We start from the raw sequence: 20507 nt of genomic DNA on the forward strand, positions 1-20507 counted from the left end.
AACACAAATATTTCAAAACATTGGAACTTGTGACTGATTACCAAATGCCCACATCCCTTATGTAAAAGCTAAAAAATTTTTTTAAGATAGAAAGTCAGTAACCTAGATCATAAGGAATTGACTGTAATTAATGGGACTCTGGAATGCCACAGCATTAGTATTAATTACTAAAAACACATGCAAAAATTAACATGCTAAAATCTAATTTTTCAGTGGCATCACAAATAATTTTCACTTGTCATGGTGAAATTTTTTTCCAACAGTAAATAGTGTTGTTTAAAGACCCAATTTCAGGGTCAGTGGACAAACAGACCATTGTGGGAGAAGAATGCCTATAAACATTTCATGAGTTCTACATCACAATTATTTTTAAAAGTAGCATGTCAAAAACAGACTAATTTTTCCCACATCTTCAAAAGGGTAGATAATTGGAGGGGTTAAGTTTCTAGGTTAAATAGACTGTTCAAAGATGATACTATGGTATTAAAATGGGTTCTTTTTGGCCAATATTTCAAACTTAAAAGGACATTCACTGACACATACCATTTCACAAAAGAAAAGGTACCATTTTACTGCAAATCACAAAAATAACCATTTTAAAATGAATTCTTAATTTCTAGTAGCTTGGCTTTGAGTTCGGGCCCTATTATAAACCAATTGAAATAGACAAGAACAAAACAATATCTAAAAATCAGGATTTTTTTTTAAAAAACTTTATTTTAAAATTTTGGTTACAGTTTCATTTTTATTTTCTTAACAAGTCTACTGTTTAATCTCTCAGGATTAAAAAAAACAATTATTAAGATTCTAAAGAATTAAACAACAAAGGAATGTCAAGGGAAGGGCACAACTGCCCCATTCTCTGGGGCATCAGAGCTGTTCCAGTTTAACGCCTAGCTTCAAAACAAAATGAGTTTTTATATTTTCTAAATGAAATAATGTACAACCACCATCTTCTAACTTCCAAATACAAAGCTTCATCTTAAGCTTGGTAAAAAAACTTAACAGGAATGATGGCCGACCTTAGTATGTAGTGTGTACCTTACAGGAATTTTTTTTTTTTTTAACAATCATAACACAGTAATAATGCCATTAATGAAGTCCTCAATTTAGAATCTGCAACATTCTTCCATCAAGGGGGGGGAGGGGGAAATTCAGTCCAATGAGTCTGTCTCAAGATCTTCATCTCTTGTTTGCTCCACTTGTATTCTCTTTTCAGTAACTGGATTAATGCTTTGAGCCCAAAATGAGATATATTTTTTATTACTGTAGATTACATGTTGTTTGGCTGGGAATACAATACAATAAACTTTATTTTGCATAATGCATTTCACACAAGCTGCATCTGAAATGCTTTACAGAGCAAAACTGTCCAAGTACAAAGTTTTGTAATAACAGGAGAAGGAAAGAAAACACAAATATTAGAATTTGAGAAAGTTACATTCGGAGGACATTCAAAAAGAAACTGAAACACATAAAGATAACTTTGAGATAAGAAGGGTTGGGCTAGATTTACTAAGCAACGACTAATTTTATATCTTAATTTGGGGAGCACAATAAAGTTAAAAGCAACAAACAGTCCAACAACTTTTCAGTGAAAGGATAGAGAAGGATAGGTAACAAAAAATAATTTAATTTACAGAAATGGTCAAAATTCTAACAGAATGGAGGGAGTAACATTTTTGAGCTTTAGATAATTTTTAAATTACTCCCCTCAAGCAGATAAAACTGCTTATATAATCATCCTCCAAACAACTAAGAAAGCAGATAGTCAAACACTATACTTGTAGAGACTTTGGCTTACAAATGTATCTTATAAAGAAAAAGTACAAAATTACTTAACGAATTCACTACTTGTCATTAAGTTTGTCTTCATAACCTACAGCATGTTTTTAAAATCACCTCCATTAACAAAAAAACCAAGTTTAGCTATAGAATAACAAAAGATGCTTCACAGAATGCTTTTCAAAGAAAGAATTCAGAAGTGACAGTCTGAAGATAACTAGGAAAACAAATGTAATAAGCACATGAAGTGTAATCATCATCAGTGCTATTTTCCTTTTAATAAAATTATAGAATAAAACTGAAAGGGAAAGAAATTCCCCATGGTCTGTATATACTGTTTCCTAGTATCAAAACTTAAATCAGCTTTGAACTTGATTTATATCACACACATTTAATGCAAACCCTGTCAGCCTTTAGATTTACTGGCCTTCTCGGGTTTTCAACTGCTGCTATTATTTTTGCTGGTCTTTCGGGAGTGGCCTGCTGGTGGTATGTGGCAAATAAGGGTATTTAATTCTTTCTCCACCAACATATTATCACCACTCTTTCTATATTTAATACTCAACAAGTGAATAGGAGAGGATGAGGACAGTTTCAGCAAAGCTACTAACAGCTTAAATCCTATCTGCACTCTCAGTTTAAATTAAAAATAATTCACAGAGTTGACTACCTCAGTGAATTTCATCCTCTTACTCAGCAAAGAATGAAGCCTAAAAAAAAACATGATCATCATCATATACTAGAAGATTTTTTCCTAACACCTGGGGAAAGTCACTTCTCTAAAAGGCTTCATACGGTCTGGAAAACGAGATTCTATCATTTAAAAATTTCATGCTAGCTTAAAAAGGAAATCAAGATTTAGAATAAAAAAATACTTACTGCTCAGTTTCCATCTGTTCTTCTTGCTTGCGTTTTCTATCTGCTGCTTCTTTCTCATGCTGGCCTTTCAGCATATTCCTTCTATGAGGATTCTGAAAGTTCCTTCCACCTTTTCTCTTCTGTTTTGAGAATTAGGATGAATTTAGTTAACAAGTCAGTGACTAGTGCTTCTGGGATTACAATCTTGGGAGGAAAAAAAGCAACTCATTTTCTGAAGGGACAAATACTTATTATTTTTATTAATTACCATATATTTTTGTATATGGTATGTTATATATTATGCATAATTGCCATATATTTCACCACCGTATGCATAAGTTGGGAGCCTTTTTACCTTACAAAGTATTTCTTTGAATTCTGAAGTGATCATATTTGATCATAAGCAGTTCACTTCTGCAACTGTATTTTTCCCAATGTGTGCACTTTTTAAACATGTTATTCTTACAGTTATGTAGAATATAATAAGATCCAGGTGTCACACCCATTTTAACGTATTGCTGTATCCCCACAGTGAAGAATTATCTTGGCACATATAATCATATTAGGGAATTTTTTCTGGGATTATTAATTTTTAAAAAATCTCAGAATTACACATGTTGCTATCTAAACTGAACTTGGCCTTGATGACTAGAGGAGTAAAAGTATGTCAGGCTATTTGCTGCTATACAATGGTTCTCTATACTATGGTTCTGACCTGTTTGTTTACTGACAAGTACCTGTTTACCAACAAGTACGTTGTTTATGCTATCCAACTAAAAATTTTTGGCCTCTAAAGAAAGTATTAAGAAATAGGAAAAAAACCCAAAGATACAGGACCTCAGTCTGTAGATCTCCAATACTGTGTTTTTCTATGCAAGAAGATGTATAATCAAATCCCTGAACAACAGTGGCATTCAAATAAAATATAACTGATACACTAAATAGGCCCGAAGAATGCTAAGAATTTCATTGTAGTAAATAATAAAACTGTATAAATGCATCTCTATTACATCTGTCTTCACTGGTCACAGTCCATTTGGTTTAATTTCTACTTTTCTATTCTAAATAGGTGGGTTATTGGAAGTTTGTTATAGAACATTTGATTTCCACATTATAACTATGAAAAGGTGACACAAATTTAGAATGTACAATAAAGTTTCAAATATGCTTTTTAAACACAGCTAGTTCAAGCTTACAAAGAAAGACAAATTCAGTTTTAATCACACTCATACTTTGAGATACTGAATGCTTACTAGGTATACTAGGTAAAAAAGAACTGCATAGGCAACTAAAAAGAGAACAAATATTTTATTTGATAAACATTGTACCTTTTCACTTTCTTGATCATCTCCTTCCTCTTCAGAATCAGAGGTTGATGTAACCCCTGTTTTAGCTAAATTTTTTCTTTTGGATTCAACTTCTTTCTTCCCTTCCTTTTTGTCTGGCTCTTTTCTTGGCTTATCTTCTTCCTTCTGGCCATCTTCATCCTTTTTAAGCTGCTTTTTAGGTTGTTTTTCTTCTTGCCCCTTTTTCTTACTTTTGTCTTCTTCAGTTACCCTATTTTGGAGAATATAGCAAAAAAAAAAAAAAAGATTTTTTTTTTTTTTTTTAGGTATCATTATAGGCTGTCTTTTAACCATACTTTACCAAGCAAATAAGTATTTTGGAGAAGAAAATTTAACATATCTTCCAGTTAAATATAATGTCTTTACCATCCATCATAAAAGGAAAAGAACATCCTTTTCTTATAAATTAGGAAATACAAAAATTACAGTGGAATTAGGGTAATAGAAGAGTAATTTTTCCCTTTGTTTTCCAAGTTTTTGTAATGTTCTTTATTTAATGAAAAAATTCCCTAATATGATCATATGTGCCAAGATAATTCTTCACTGTGGGGATATAGCAATACGTTAAAATGGGTGTGACACCTGGATCTTATTATATTCTACATAACTGTAAGAATAACATGTTTAAAAAGTGCACACATTGGGAAAAATACAATTGCAGAAGTGAACTGCTTATGATCAAATATGATCACTTCAGAATTCAAAGAAATACTTTGTAAGGTAAAAAGGCTCCCAACTTATGCATACGGTGGTGAAATATATGGCAATCATGCATAATATATAACATACCATATACAAAAATATATGGTAATTAAGCATAATATATAACAAAATATATAATATATATGTAATTAAACATAATATATAACTGATTTCACTAGCACTAAGCATTCCCATTACCAGTGGATTTACAGACATCACTAAGTTAAAATTAACAAAATTGCTCAGTAAGCCTAATGTTACTATTGGATGACCTTTATGCTAACTAGTATAGCAGAAATAAATACAAGTTATTTTTGGTACGATGATAGGCTCTAGGACAATCAAATGATGCCAGTATTAACCATAATAATGATTTTTATGGTATATACATCCAACTAAAGCCATCCCATTAAAAAAAACACAACTTGAGGCTTGGACAAGCTGTTTAAAAATTCATCTTTTTACCAGTCTAGGAATTTCATTGAGATTTTCAAAAACTATACAATTATATCAATGGATCTGAGAGGTGTAAGAGACGTCAGATCATTAGTCCAACCCATTCAATTTGATGAAGGAGAAAATGATGGTGTGAGGGTCAAATAATTAGCCCACCCATTATCTCAGTTCCAAATCCAGTGACAGCCTACCAGACAACTGCTTCTTGAACCCTTAAGAGATTATTAAATTGGAAGAAAAAAAATTCACTCTTTAATCTCTTCAGAAATTTGTCACATAACCATCATTGGCTATGCTTATTTTCAAATGTCACATGGGTTTCCTCATTAATTTCTAATCGACAGAAGAAAAGGCATGCATATACAATCATTTAAACTTTGTCCAATATTTTTACAGATGTGAGTATTTTGATAATTTCATGGAGATGGGAATATCTAGTCACATACAGAAAGCATTCCCATGGCTCTTAAGACAGACTGACCAATTCCTTGCCCAAAATATCCCCTCAATGGAAGGAAGCAGATATTAAAAATCCAAATACCCTCTGAACTAGCAAATCTGCTTCCAGCAATGTATTCTAACCAACATATTTGCACGTGTACAGAATAGATGACAAAGCTTTTGAAAGGATGTATCCATACTTGAGATGGATGTTAAGAATTATATATACAATGGACTACCATGTGGCCGTTTTTTTTTTTTTTAATTATTAAACACAGATTAAGAAGTGTACAATACTTCTTATCCTATAAGAGATGGGAATAGTGGTTCAAGGGTTTTTGAACAATACCAAAGAGACTGCCACAGACTTAACTATCCTAGCTTGCTACAAACAAGTACTTTCTCAGTGGTCCTCTCACACCACCTTTCCCGAAAAACAGACTTCTCCCATAGTGACAATTTCCCTTTTTAATAGGTGAAGGCACAGTACGAAACTATTAGTAAAGAGTTAAAAATATGTTAACATAAGCAACAACTAATGCAAACACAACTCCAAACATCTTAGTGGCTTATACCAAATACTTCTTACTTTACATGAGGATTATGAGATGGCTTCAGCTTTTCGGGCTCTATTCCACTATCCTGTTATTTCAGAACTCACTGCAAAAAAGCTATCATGAATTAAAAACAAGTCTGAGAAAATCCTAGGGAAAGACGACTGGGCATGAAGCTAACTAAAACACACCCACATGCTATAAAGTATTATTACCAAAAGCAACACAGCCTCCAAGAGAAATTAATGGAGATCAAAAAAGTAATCTTGGGTCTCCAACACCCTATAGCCTAAAAGCAGACACAATACCACTCAGGTGATGAGGATAATAACCTCCAATGACCTTTCAGATACAACTAAGGAAGATACGGAGAAGTAGACAACTGTCACAACATTAGCTAAAAGCCATGGAGAGAAATAATTTTTAGCAAGACAGAATCAGGAAAATTGGGGCCTAATCAAGGGAACCTTCCTTATACATAAAATACGGAGATCACACAATATTTTCCAGGATTCTAGATTTCTTAGGGAACAATGACTGCTGTATGGCTCTTAATATTCCCCTTTCCAAATAGGAGCATTTATTTATCATGGCTCCTTATCCCAGATCTAAGTGCATGATAAAGGGGAGAGGGGAGCAGGTAACTTGTATTTTCAGTTCCTAAGTCTCCAGATCAAGGCCTTACAGCAATCACAAAATCCTAGACTTTATGCCTGATTCCATGATTAGATTAGGCAGGGAATGAGTGAGATCTTTTTTTTTTTAAAAATCTTTAAAAATCAAAAATCTTTTTGAGAAGATTTTTTTTTGAGATGGGAGAGAGAGAGTACATGAGAGAGCAGAGGGAGAGGTAGCAGTAGACTCCCTGCTGAGTAGGGACTAGGATCCTGGGATGACCTGAGCCAAAGGAAGCTGCTTAAACAAATGAGCCACCCAGGCACCCCTATTTGGTATGCTTAAAAAGAAAAACTCACCTACATGTACCTAATTTCTTAATTCCACTACAGGAGTTAAAACCATATTGTAATTTTGTGCCACAATATTTGAGAATACTTTAAAAGCTAGCTTGACATTAAAATAAAACTCTGAAAACATATGTTAGTTGAAAAGTACCAGTGCTTCAGTGTTCTATAACTAAAATTTCCTATAAAAATGTTTCATTCAAAACACTATAAATCTCCTCTTAAATGCCCTACTTGCTTGAGCCTTCTCTATAAAATCTTTAACCACAATAGCTAGAAAGAGTTTTGCCCTTTGTCTAAATATACATTCTTTCCTTTCTGGTGAAGTTTCTACACAGAAAAGCCACATAAACAATATCCATCTGTGGAAAACAAAGGTGGCAAGAAAAAAAAAGTATTATTTTGTTACGTAGTTACACCAAAATACTTTAAAACTTTAAATTCACAGTATAAAAATAATTTTAATAACGCTTGTAAAGTAATCTCTATGCCCAACGTGAGGCTTAACTCACAACCCTGATACCAAGAGTCACATGCTCTACCGACTGAGCCAGCCAGGCAACCCTTAGTATTTTTTTTTTTAAGATTTATTTATTTATTTGAAAGAGCATGTTTGGAGGGGGGGGGGGGGGATGAGGGGAAGTGAGTCTTAAGCCAACTCCTGAGAGCAGAGCCAGACAGTAGGCTCGATCTGATCTCATAACGCCAAGATCACGACCTAAGCAGAAACCAAGAGTCAGATGCTTAAGGGACTGCACCACCCAGGGCCCCCTCCCCCTTAGTAGTTATTTTTAAAAAGTTATTTTGGAGGAGCTAGAAAGGATTTGTGGAAACTGCCTTTCTTTGTCTAAACCTTCCTTAAACTTGTATCTTGCCCAATTTTCTCTATTATAGGTTTTACCCTGTTTTATCTAAGTATCTTTACATCCTGATATACCAAGAAGACGTCGTAGATTAATGAAATGATGATCACAGCAGATTTTTTGTAAAGTAGGTACCAGGCGCAATGTGGAGCTCAATGGAGAACCTGAACTCAGGACTCTTTAAGATCAAGATCTGGAGCTGAATTCAGGAGTCAGACACTTAACTGACTGAACCATCCAGGTGCCTCTCATCGTGTCTTTCTTGATTTCCCATTAATTTTTACTTTCTATACAACAAAAAACTTTTCAATAGTTCTTCCACATAATTTTTAGAAATATAAAATAGTAAAAGCAAATATCATATAAAACTGGTATAATACAAAGAGATTTATACTTAAAGTCAAATACCTCATTCAGTGTATAATTAACGATACATTGAAAATAAACTCACATGTCACTCTCTGAAGGACAGGGCTGTTTTACCATTTTGGGTCTGCCTCTTGGTTTCGGAATCTTTACTTCTGTAGCTAACATTCAGAGGGAAAAACAAAATTAGTAACTATCATTTTTCAAGATGCAATTCTCACACTAAGATTATAAATGATATATACTAAGAATATTGGTGGCTCATTACAGACATTATTATTTTAAGTTTTAAAGATAATACCCTCCAATGATTCAAACGAGCAACAAGAGAATATTTAAAAGTGGTAGATCAACAGAGTAATTTCATTCCCTCCTTAGTATAGCTGAGAGGGCTTAAAAGAATGTTCCTTATTTTAACAGAAGGATTACAAAATTCAACTTTATAATGCATAGTACCACTTATATTCAATATTTATATGCATATTACAGCACTAAGTGTATATTCTACATTAACATCTCTGAAAATCTGTATCAGAATTCACTGAATTTTCTAACACCATTAATTGACCCATTAAAAATTAAATTCCAAATAATTATGAAAACAAATCTCAGGATTTTTCTTTTCTGGGTTTTATTGATCTTCCTCCCCTTTTCAAAGAATTCTATTATTAGGTAAAAAAACACTGGCTCTATTTTGGTTAATTTTCTTTGTTTTACTTTGTATTAGAGGCATGTCCTTCCACACTATCTTCAATTTCCCAAATTAGGACAATACTTTCTTTCTCTAAGGCAATGCTGAAGATAGCTGCACACTGTAAAGGTCCTAAACAAAGAATGCAATAATTTCCACTTGGAAAACTTATGCTTTCTACAGTGAGAGGGAAAGTAAATCCATCATTCATGGAATTTAACCTCACCACAGCCTCATGTGCCGCTATTAGGGGAAAATATAAGAGATAAAAACACAGACAATGAAAAAATATCCCAAATAATTACTTTAAAATACTTTATCACACAAAGCAGAAACCAGCAGGTTTATCTCCTCTGAAATTTGTATATATATTACACATAGCCAATTGTCTATCCACTTATTCCAAAGTATCTGAGGCACAACACTGTAACGGGATTGTATTAATCACAAGCCAGAGACTGAAACACAAATAACCCTACCTGCAGGTCGTCCTCTTTTAGGACTCACTTTTAGATTAACAGATGCTGTTGCTGTTGTCACTACTCCTGCCTCCTCCGTTTCTACTTGTTTTTCTGCCTGAATCACAAAGATTTAATTAACTTGCTTAGCAAATAAATAGTAGGCATTCCAAATTTAATTCAACAACAAAGATATGCCACCTTAAGAATTTACATGTAAGCATAACTTGTAAGTTGTTATTCTTTTTCAACAGTTAACTTGTCAGAATGACATCTCCAAACACAGCTTATAACAATTTATAAGAGTGAACAATTTTTTTTTTTTAATTTGAGAAAGAGTGCGCAGGTGAAGGGGCAGAGGGAAAGGGAAGAGAGAATCCTAAGCAGACTCCCCACTGAGCTCGGAGCCTGTGTGGTGGGGCTCCATCCCACCACCCTGAGATCATGACCTGAGCTGAACTCAAGAGCAGCCACTTAACTGAGCCACCCAGGCACCCCTCCAGCAAATAATTCTAACAAACAAAAAACATCACTTCTTAATATCCTTGGCCTAAGAAAATCATTTGTAAAAACAGAGCTAACATGCTTGATGCAAAATGGTGACCCAAGTATAATTACACTTAACCCACATGCTGCTTATAAATGTACTTTCACCAAGTATCTCAAAATGCAAATAACACTTTACACTCTGTAATTATGAGACAGAACCTAAATTAATATTCTAATATTAGTAAAGGCAAGACATTAAGTTGCCAATATTTCTTATTCTTTTACTTTGTTAATATATACATGGTTTTTTTTGTTTTTTTTTTTAAAGATTTTATTTATTTATTTGACAGAGAGAAATCACAAGTAGGCAGAGAGGCAGGCAGAGAGAGAGGAGGAAGCAGGCTCCCTGCTGAGCAGAAAGCCCGATGTGGGGCTTGAACCCAGGACCTGGGATCATGACCCGAGCCGAAGGCAGCGGCTTAACCCACTGAGCCACCCAGGCGCCCCAATACATGTTTTATTTTTGAATTAAATGACATCTGTTCCTCTTCTCTAGGAAGAGGATATATAAGGCAATATATTTTCCATAAAGAGTGAGTTACTATAGTAAAGTAATAAATTCCAGTGACCCTTTGGAAACTAAAAATGACCCCTGAAGAGTCAAGAGCCCCAAATGAGAGTCAGTTTAACTAATTAAAGCAGTAGAGTAGAACAAAGGTTAAAACCACCAATTAAAAGGAAATGTAAACCACTGATCATAATTGAAATGGGAGGAAAGAAACAGTGAAGAAGAAACGAAAAAGGAGGATGGGAGGACCACAATGAGCTGCTTCCCTATGACCAATTATTTCAACTCAGCACTAAACAAAAATAAAGGCAATAAAGCATGTAAAAACATGTACAATCCAATAGGACTGATAAAAAACTTAAAAATATTTTTTCGAAAGATTTTATCAGAGAGAGAGAAAGAGCATGAGCAGGGGGAGGGACAGTGGAAGAAACAGACTCCCCGCTGAGCAGGGAACCAGAAGTGGGGCTCAATCCCAGGACCTGGAGATCATGACCTGAGTCCAAGGCAGACACTTAACTGAAACACCCAGGTGCCTCCAAAACTTGAAAATCTTTCAATCAACAATCTAATTTGCAAACATTTAAGAGATAATGCCCAGTACTGGTAAGGAAATGAAGAATCATATTATTACCAATGATCAATAGACTGGCAACACCTTTCTGAAAGATTATCTTTATGAATACCAGCAATTTAAAAATATGCAAATTTTTGATTTAGCAATCCCACTCTTTTTAAGATTTTATTTGACAGAGAGACAGTGAGAGAGGGAACACAAGCAGGGGGAGTGGGAGAGGGAGAACAAGACTTCCCACTGAACAGGGAGCCCGATGTGGGGGCTTGATCCCAGGATGCTGGGATCATGACCTAAGCTGAAGGCAGACGCTTAGTGACTGAGCCACCCAGGTGCCCCAGAATGTATCCATTTTTAACTTTATTTTTTAAGAGATTTTATTTATTTATCTGACAGAAAGAGAGACCACAAGTAGGCAGAGAGAGAGGGGGGAAGCAGACTCCCTGCTGAGCAGAGAGCCCGATGTGGGGCTTGATCCCACGACCCTGGGATCATGATCTGAGCTGAAGGCAGAGGCTTAACCCACTGAGCCACCCAGGTGCCCTTCCATTTTTAATTTTTAAACATGATTTTTACTTTTATAGCTGGAAAATAATGCCTGTTCAAAGTATTATTAAAAGTCAGTAAACTAAGTTCCCCCCTGAACTGTTCTCAAGGAACATTATAAAAATTGCTGTGTTAAACATTGACTAAGTTTGTATTTCTAGAATTTTAAGAACTTGCCTACTACCCCCACTCCTGCCCCAATCTTGATTCAACAGCTCCTCTGGTGGGGAGCCAGGAACATGTGTTTTTATCAGGTCCCCCTGGTACCCAAGGTTGAGAATCCAAGACTGTATGACCGCTCTTTTCAGACTGAGATGTTTCAGAGGGTAAAGTTCTCTAAGATTCAGTTCAAATGATGAGCTCTTTAGTGCAAATACAAAAACAAAACAAACCCACACATCTCTTCATTTACACTTTCTACTTTTGAAAGTAAACCAAAACATTATGTAAGAATTAAAGGCAGAATGGATCTTTTGGAGGAGGTACAAATAAGAGGCAACAAATTGATCAATAATAAGTATCATAAATAAAAATATATTAACACTAATACTGCATCAAAAAACCAGTGCTACCATGGATACGTCTTCCTGACTGTTGGAAAAATCAGGCAAGTCAAAAGCATTCCTTGTGAAAATATGTATTTCATCCAGAGAAAAGACAAAAACTATTATTTTGAATATACATATATTTAAATCTTAAACGCAAATAGAGTACAAATTTTTTGTTTTACTTGATTTCCCTGAGACCTTTAACTCTTTCACACCTTTACTCCCATTACCCCACTTCCTAGCACTACTCCCCCTTCGTGATCTTACCTCAAGCACCCCTCCCACCTACCAGTCATGGGACTCAAATTCATATCCTCAAACCCTCTGCATTCTTGTTTTGCTGCACCTTTCCCACAAATCTCCAGCAGAGAATTACTGTAAAACTCTACCTTCTCTGCTCTATTATTCCTGGCTGCTGAGACCGGAGGGGGGAAAAATTATACTACTACATTCATTTTATGTAATCTCAGTTGGGATCTCAAAGCCATCCATGAATATCTTTACCCTGCTGAGCAGGTCCTCTTCTCCCCTCACCAGCATGAACTTTCAATCCTTTCTTCCTGCTTTATACCATATACACATTCCTCCTTTGAAATGCGTGGTGGAGAAAAGAGAGAGTGAGGCCAGCAGGAAGGAATTCCCTTAATTTCCAATTCTCCCTAGAACTTTTTTCTTTAAGATTTTTATTTATTTATTTGACAGAGAGAGAGAGAGAGAGATACAAGTAGGCAGAGAGAGAGGGAGGAAGCAGGCTCCCCGACGAGCAGAGAGCCCGATGTGGAACTCGATCCCAGGATGCTGAGATCATGGCCTGAGCTGAAGGTGTAGGCTTAACCCACTGAGCCACCCAGGCGCCCACTCTCCCTACAACTTTTAAATAACCTCATCCCCTCCATCCTTCTCTTTACTGTTAAAGAGGAAGAAATACCCATTTCCTTCTTCCTGTTAAGGCTCTTCCTTCAAATATGCCTGCCTCCTTTCTCTCATCCAGCATCTTCCTCTACAATTATTCATATTTTCCACATCTTCAATCTTTCCTAGTTTTGCAAAGAAATCGTTAAAGCCATATTTTTTCACTTTAAACCCTCTCCTTTAACCATGCAAATCCCTGTTGCTGCATTTTCTCTCCTTCCCTTCAAAGATTTCAGAAACAGTGTAACTTTAACATTACGTATTTTATTCTGCAATCCCCTTCATCAGCCCTTACTGTCTGACTTTAAAATATCCTGGGGGAGTCCAACTGTCAGATACCTTCTAGGATCTTCTCCGTATCAGGGCACTATTGGCCATTTAAAAAAAATTCTCACCGCCCTTGTTTAGCTTGATATCTTCTCTTTTCTCCTGATAGTTCATTCTCAACCTTAACTTTACAAAGCAACCTCTCATCTCCATTAAGTTCCCTCAGGATTCTGGTTTCTGTGTTCTTCCCATCTTTCTCCCTTGACTACCTCACCTATTGTTCTATCTTTATATCAGTGACTCTATCTTTAACTTTTACCTTTTCCCCTTTTGGTGTTAAAACAATGTATCTGCAGTCTAATTCCCCTAGATGTTTTACTTCCTCCTCCCCATGTCTCTGCTCCCAAATCAAACCAACCTTGGAGTCACCGTAGATTCCTCCCTCCCTTCACACCCACTTCCAATAAACCATCAGCTTTACCACCAGCCCCCCGCCCCCGAAGTGCTCTTAAATCCTATCTCTGATTCTACACTACTAAAAAAAACCTGCTAGAAGGTCCTTTCCTTCCAATCTCATGCTAACTGCTTAGAAAAGCCTTTCATGACTTAGTTACCAAGTCACTATCATAATGCCCCATTTTAACTCTTATTTTATGTATTTATTGTCTGTCCCACAAAAATGTAAGTTCAACAAAAACAAAGACCTTATCTTTTTTATTCACTGCTTCATGCTCTGCCTGCACCAGTGATGTTAGTACTAAAATTCTGAACAAATTAATCAGTGAACTTGTCTTACTACCCCAATCCAGTCTCCATCATTCACAGTGCTTTAAAAAATGATGCATGTGAAATTTAAAAAGATTCAATGGCTTCCTATCACTTCTCTAAGTTCAAGGTTAAGTTTAAGGTGTACCATTTTCACTCAAACTTTATTAATACTGAGATACAATGCTTGAAATAAAATTTTCTCTACACCTATGGATATACTATTCAAACTGCCTCACATGTTCTCCCCCCCTTCATCTGCCTGACAAGACTGCCTATGTTAAAGTCTTGTTAAAAATACCATAGCCCCTTCCATACACATCTCACAAGAAAAAAAAAATCCACTATAATTATTTGTTTTCATATTTTACTTCCTCATGAGAAACCCAACCCTTAGTTTTCCTTGGATCTTTGGCACATAATAATCTATGACATAAATAGGTCAGAAAAAGATGATGAACAGAACTTCACATAAGAAAGAAGAAACATTAATTAAAAGCAGAGAGTGTACCTCCTCCTAAAATGTCACATATTCTCATTTCATTCAATAATGTTGCTAATAGTAACATTAGAATGGACAATACTGACAGCAATTACTGTATACCAGGATTTATTATGAATATTTAATGTGGTAACTCGTTTAATTTTCTCAAAAACCTTATGAGTATATGTTATCCATTTTACAAACAAAACTTGATGACGTGTCATTAAAAGGAAAGAAAGCTAATGCATTTCCTTTACCATTCGATTTATTGTAAGGGTGCTATATCACTAGAAAAGAAATAATTTTCCTAAATAACCTATCCTTTAAAAAAGTTAAGGACTTGGGAGTAAAGGCCAACTTTAAATAATAGGGTTTCATTATCTCTACTCTTTCTCAATCTGAATAAAATAAAAATTATTTTAAGATCCCTGTGGTTAAGCAGCAACATTACCTTTCTCTTTCTCCCTCTTCTGGCAGCTTTTGGAGTGGTTATGTCAATTGCTTTAGTAACATCCTGAAATTGGAAAAAAAAAAAAAATGTGTGTGTGTATGCACACACACACACAACTGAATAAATTATGTCAAGACTTAAAGAAAATTTCCTGAAAAACAACAGCATATTTCACTAATGGTACTAGGGATACTTGTTTTACCTCTCTGAAATTTGAGATTATCAACATTAAAAGTCTTAACATTATCATTATAAAGTAAAAGGAATAGCTAGGATCTTTGTCTACAAAAAAAAAAATTACTTCCTCTGTCAGATGAAATAGAAAATTCACACTTGCTAGGATACAAGATAGTCTTTTAAAATTTATAAAACCAATTTTTTCTACAGCAGAATCCTGAGTTTTAGGGTTGTAAATTTTAAGAAGTGGCTGAAACTTTGGAGATCATCTAACAACTACTCCATGAGGCCGGAAAAGGCTCAATGAGTATCCCCACCTATAATCAAATAGAGAGATGAAAGTAAATCTAGATTTTTAAAAATTCACTTCAATGCCCTTTCCAGTACCTCCATCCCACAATACCATGCTTTAAAAAGATTCCTAACAAACAGTAACCCACTCTCCTGTATGCAGACCTCAGATATTACAAAGCAAAATGACTTCAAATAAAAACATCCATGGCATCTTTTTTTTTTTTTTTTTAAGTTTTTTAAAGAAATCTCTATTCCCAATATGGGGCTCCAACTCACAACCTCAAGGATCAAGAGTCACATGCTCTACCAACTGAGCCAGCCAGGTGCCCCAATATCATGAATCTTAATGCAAAAATTATTTCACAATACAGTATTTAATATTCACACAAGGAAATAAGCCTTAAATATTTTTTCATTCATTACTCAACTACTTTAAAGATTACTTTCTACTTCGTGATCAAATAATGAACCATCTTACAATTTCTTCCTTGCAACAAAATGGGTTTAAAAAATGCAAGAGAAATTAAACACACCTCATTGCTGGCTTTTTCTTCATGGTCAGTATCTTCCTTTGAAACACTTGTTTCTTTTTCTTCAACTTCAACATCAGATGATGCATTTGATTGTTTAGTTGATGCCTATAAACAACCAGGTTTATTAATCATCAAATAACACTTTACCCCCATTTAAAAGTTTTCTACCCATGAAAAAATTCAAAAGCCTATTTGCAAGAAAGTTATAAAAGTACCCTCATTTCTGTTCCATAAGATGCTTTTCACATACACAATTTAAAAAAAAGTTTTAAACTCTATTTTTTTTTTAAAGTCTTAAAGGGATTGTATTCCTTTAATTGAAGGTATACAAAGTGTAAAGAATAAAACTGTTAAGGCAGAAATGGGAGTATAATTACAAAGAATACCATTCTGATGTTCTTACCAATATCCAATAAGATACAATGTAAATTGATTTAGAATAGCACTGCTTATTCAACTACTGACATATTCCAAAGAGAAACTTACTTCAAGACACAGAGCCTTAGGAAAAAGCATATATTAACAGCTTCATTTAAAGACTTTGATCTATATCTTATACTTAGTTTATTTAAAAGGCAGAGTGGGAGTCCAGTAATCATCAATTTTTTTTTTTTAATTCGTGGATGGTAATTCAATCAAGCAGTGATTCATTCCTCTGGGTTTGGGGTGCAGGTGAAAACCAATCATCATTAAATTTTAATTACCCCCAGATGATAAGATACACAGATGATCTACTAAGGGCCCAAAAAGATGAGTAACAGAGGTAACACAGTTCATATTAGAAGGTAAGCACAGGTCTACAAGATGACAGCACTGCAGTCCAAACTGCCCCTAATAATTTCCTTTCCAAGTCTAAACTGTAAACCCATTTCTTCTTTGGTAAAAACCCATAAAATTATAAAGTCACAAGAGAAAAATATTAAAATGCCCCCAAAATTGCTTATATAAATTTTTGTAAATGATGATGGCCAATTTTTCTGTTTTGTATGTTTAGAATTCATGGTTTTCTCCAAATCCTAGGAATGTGCCACTGGGGACATGTTTGGGCTTGAACACAAAGTATATCACATCAGCACAATCATTCATACTTTTTTAAGGACAGAAAATTGCTAGGTTTCATACACACAACCTACCAAAAATTTCACTGTGGAATGGAAAATCCCAAGCATATACGGTAAAAAAACTACCTGAAAATTAAGTAGATACAAAGGAACACAGGATAGGGTGACCTTGCTGGGCTATACGGAGGATGAAAAAGGCCAATCACAGGACACATGATCCAAGTGAAATTACAAATCATTGGCTTCAGGAAATAATGAATTCAGTCTCTTTGGACTCCCACCATACAACTGAGGCAACAACGACGGGAAACCATCTAGCCTTACATTCATGCAACAATATTTAGTGAGTACCTATTCCTGCCACACATATAACTGGCATATACGACACACAACTTCTTTGTTCATGGAGCTAATAAACTGTGGCAGCTAAGTACAGAAGCAAATATGATATGGTATGATTAACAAGTAAGTTTTGGGTGATAATGAAGGTACTTAGGATCATCTAATGCAGCCATGGAGCATCAATATAAGATTTAAATCTTCCAGGGAGAAAAGCACCTGAAAAGTTCTTCAAGGTGAGAAAAAGCATGGCACATGTAAAAATAAATAAATAAATAAATAAATAAATAAATAAATAAATAAATAAAACAGGCTTCAAAGTAGTTAAGTTGTAGAATTTTCTACAGTTTCTAAAATTTTCTTTAGTTTTTACTACCTCAGTCTTATTTATTTTTTAAAGTAAACTACGCCCCATGTGGGGCTTGAACTCACTACCCCAAGATCAAAAGTTGCATGCTCTACTGACTACCAGTCAGGTACCCCTACACCTCAGTCTAATTGAAATGAACAAAACCTCTGAACACATGAAAAACAGTAAGAAGGAAGGTTAAGGCTGCTCTTCTAGATACCAAAAACATTAAGTATAAATTGCATTGTGCTGTAACAACTTCTGTCACATACTTAACCCATGTGAGGTTTGTATTTTAATACAATTTTATGAATTTAGAAATTAAAATGAAGAAAAAAAATATACATCCTTTGAGTTATAATACCCAAATTCAAGAGAATAGTACATATGGCTTTAAATTCACTGATACATCAAACTATCAATCAGAACTTAAATAACTGAGTATTTCCCAGTTTTCTGAGATCTGTTTAACTAGGTAGGTATTATTTTCATCATTTCCTCCAGATATGAAAGATCAAGCTTCAACTTCACAAGTAAGTACAATTTAATCTGAAATTCACAAGTCTCTTAGTATTTATTTTCCTACAGCTAGCATAGTGATCATTCCTCAAGACTGACAATACTGAAGTAAATTTTATGTAATATAACGCACCTGTTGACTTGAAAATTTCACTTTCGGATTATTATCTATCTCCCATAAACCTTCATTAAAGCCTTTTCGTTTATTTGGTTTGCCGTACTTTTCCTTATTTTCTGAGTAAGGAAATATATCCTTTGGGCCTAAAAAAGCACTAAAAAAAGAGAGGGAGAAAAATGTGAGTGCAAAGTAATCTCAAATATATCTCCTTAAATAGCACTATGCTATGATGCAATTATAAACAATTCTTAACCCAAAATTGATTTAAAAAATCTTACATGAAAGGTAGACACAAATAACTCATTAGATTTAAGTTCAAATGCTTTTATTAAAAATTCAATCACATGCCCCTAGAATCCAGTCCTGTATTAAAAAAACGCACAGGTCGCACAATGTGACTGCAATGCCACTGAACTGTACACTTGAAAAAGGTTAAGATGGTAAATTTTATGTATATAATTTTTAAAAATGCCCCAAAATGAAAAGAACTGTGACACAACTGCATTAATCCACTTAAATGCACTCCAAAAAGAATTTTATTTCAAAGTAATTTGCTATAATACACAACTCATTAAACACTATCAATAAGGTATATTACTATATGTATATGTCTGTGTATACACACACACACACACATATATAGGTTTTTGGAATAAAATGTGTTAAGAATTTTACTTTATTCAATGCAGGAATGAGAGGTTATAACTGGGTCATTTGTTCATTCATACATTCATTAAAGTCAGTCTTGTATTTGTGGTAGTTATGTTCTATAAAGTTTCCACAAACACTGTATTAGGGAATAATAATACACCACCGCACCCAAAAAAATACAGGGTAGGGTTCTTGTGAGCCTCTGGTCACATTTTCACCAACCAATCAATATATCATCTTGTTTTTTTGCATGTGTTTCTGTTTAAAAACACATTAACATACGTTAGGGACTCATTCACACTGAACTCACAGTGAGCAAGTTATACAACACATACTTTCTCCATATAGCACAAAACTGCCTTCTTGCACTTAGGAATGCTAAACAGCACTTCAGCACTATATTTGGGGGCCATAACAAACTGCAAAATAACAACAACAAAAAAAAGCACAAACATGCAAAAACTATAGCACTACCTAGGACTGCAAAAAGGACAGTTTATAGTATAAGACCAAAAATAAGAAGGCAAAATACTGCCCTGGTCAACCTCTGCTAGGAACGTGTGCATCAAATTACTCACAATTTTTGCTGTTTTGCTTGCACATGAAGGCACCGTTGAGTACTGATTTGGGTATATTTTTAGTGAGCAGGCAAATTCACAAATATGGACTCTGTGAATGATGAGACTAAACTGTATGTAATGGGAGATATTCTCCAGAACAGACCCCTTATATCTCCTACATCAGCTGGTCCTGCAGATATCAGTCAGTTCTATAAAGGAAGACGCACTGTGCCTGTGAGTTTTTGGTGATGCTGCTTGACATACATGTATTCATCAAAGGAAAAGGAAAAGCAGATTACTACTCCTCTCCTCTAAAATGTACTTCAATTTAAGATTATGGATTATTAATTAAGTATCTATCACAAGTTCCTTATCTGGTGAAATTCTTTTAAGAATTAGGGACCACTGAGAATTTTGAAGGGGTGGGGGGTGGGAGGTTGGGGGCACCAGGTGGTGGGTATTGTGGAGGGCACAGATTGCATGGAGCACTGGGTGTGGTGCAAAAATAATGAATACTGTTATGCTGAAAAAATAAAAAAAATTAAAAAAAAAAAAAAAAGAATTAGGGACCAAATGATTACAGTTAACACTCTAGAGTATTTCAGAAGGCTTTAGGATAAAATTTTAATTAAAAAGAGACTTAGAGGGTGCCTGGGTGGCTCAGTTAAGTGTCTGCCTTCAGCAGGGTCCTGGGATCAAGGCCCTCATCTGGCTCCCTGCTCCGCAAGAAGCTTGCTTCTCCCTCCCCCACTCCCCCTGCTTGTGTTCCCTCTCTGACTCTGTCAAATAAATAAATAAATAAATAAAATCTTTAAAAATA

The 20507-nt window shown here is 34.8% G+C and overlaps 1 protein-coding gene across 5 annotated transcripts in view; it reads right to left on the bottom strand.

Moving 5' to 3' along the window:
* The window catches only part of PSIP1 (PC4 and SRSF1 interacting protein 1), a 41271-nt gene that overhangs the window by 4843 nt on the left and 15921 nt on the right, over positions 1–20507 (bottom strand). For 2 of the 5 annotated variants that reach the window (XM_047699053.1, XM_047699054.1), the window contains exons 4-10: positions 18492–18630; positions 16091–16195; positions 15087–15149; positions 9504–9600; positions 8419–8494; positions 3972–4200; positions 2665–2783 (exon numbers count right to left, since the gene is read on the bottom strand). In XM_047699053.1, the coding sequence (XP_047555009.1) occupies positions 2665–2783; positions 3972–4200; positions 8419–8494; positions 9504–9600; positions 15087–15149; positions 16091–16195; positions 18492–18630 (828 nt within the window). Of the gene's footprint in view, positions 1–35; positions 1369–2664; positions 2784–3971; positions 4201–8418; positions 8495–9503; positions 9601–15086; positions 15150–16090; positions 16196–18491; positions 18631–20507 lie in introns of those variants that run through there. The other 3 variants (XM_047699057.1, XM_047699056.1, XM_047699055.1) reach the window with 3 other exon arrangements.

The sequence above is a fragment of the Lutra lutra genome, chromosome 13, assembly GCF_902655055.1.
Source record: "Lutra lutra chromosome 13, mLutLut1.2, whole genome shotgun sequence".
NCBI lineage: Eukaryota > Metazoa > Chordata > Mammalia > Carnivora > Mustelidae > Lutra > Lutra lutra.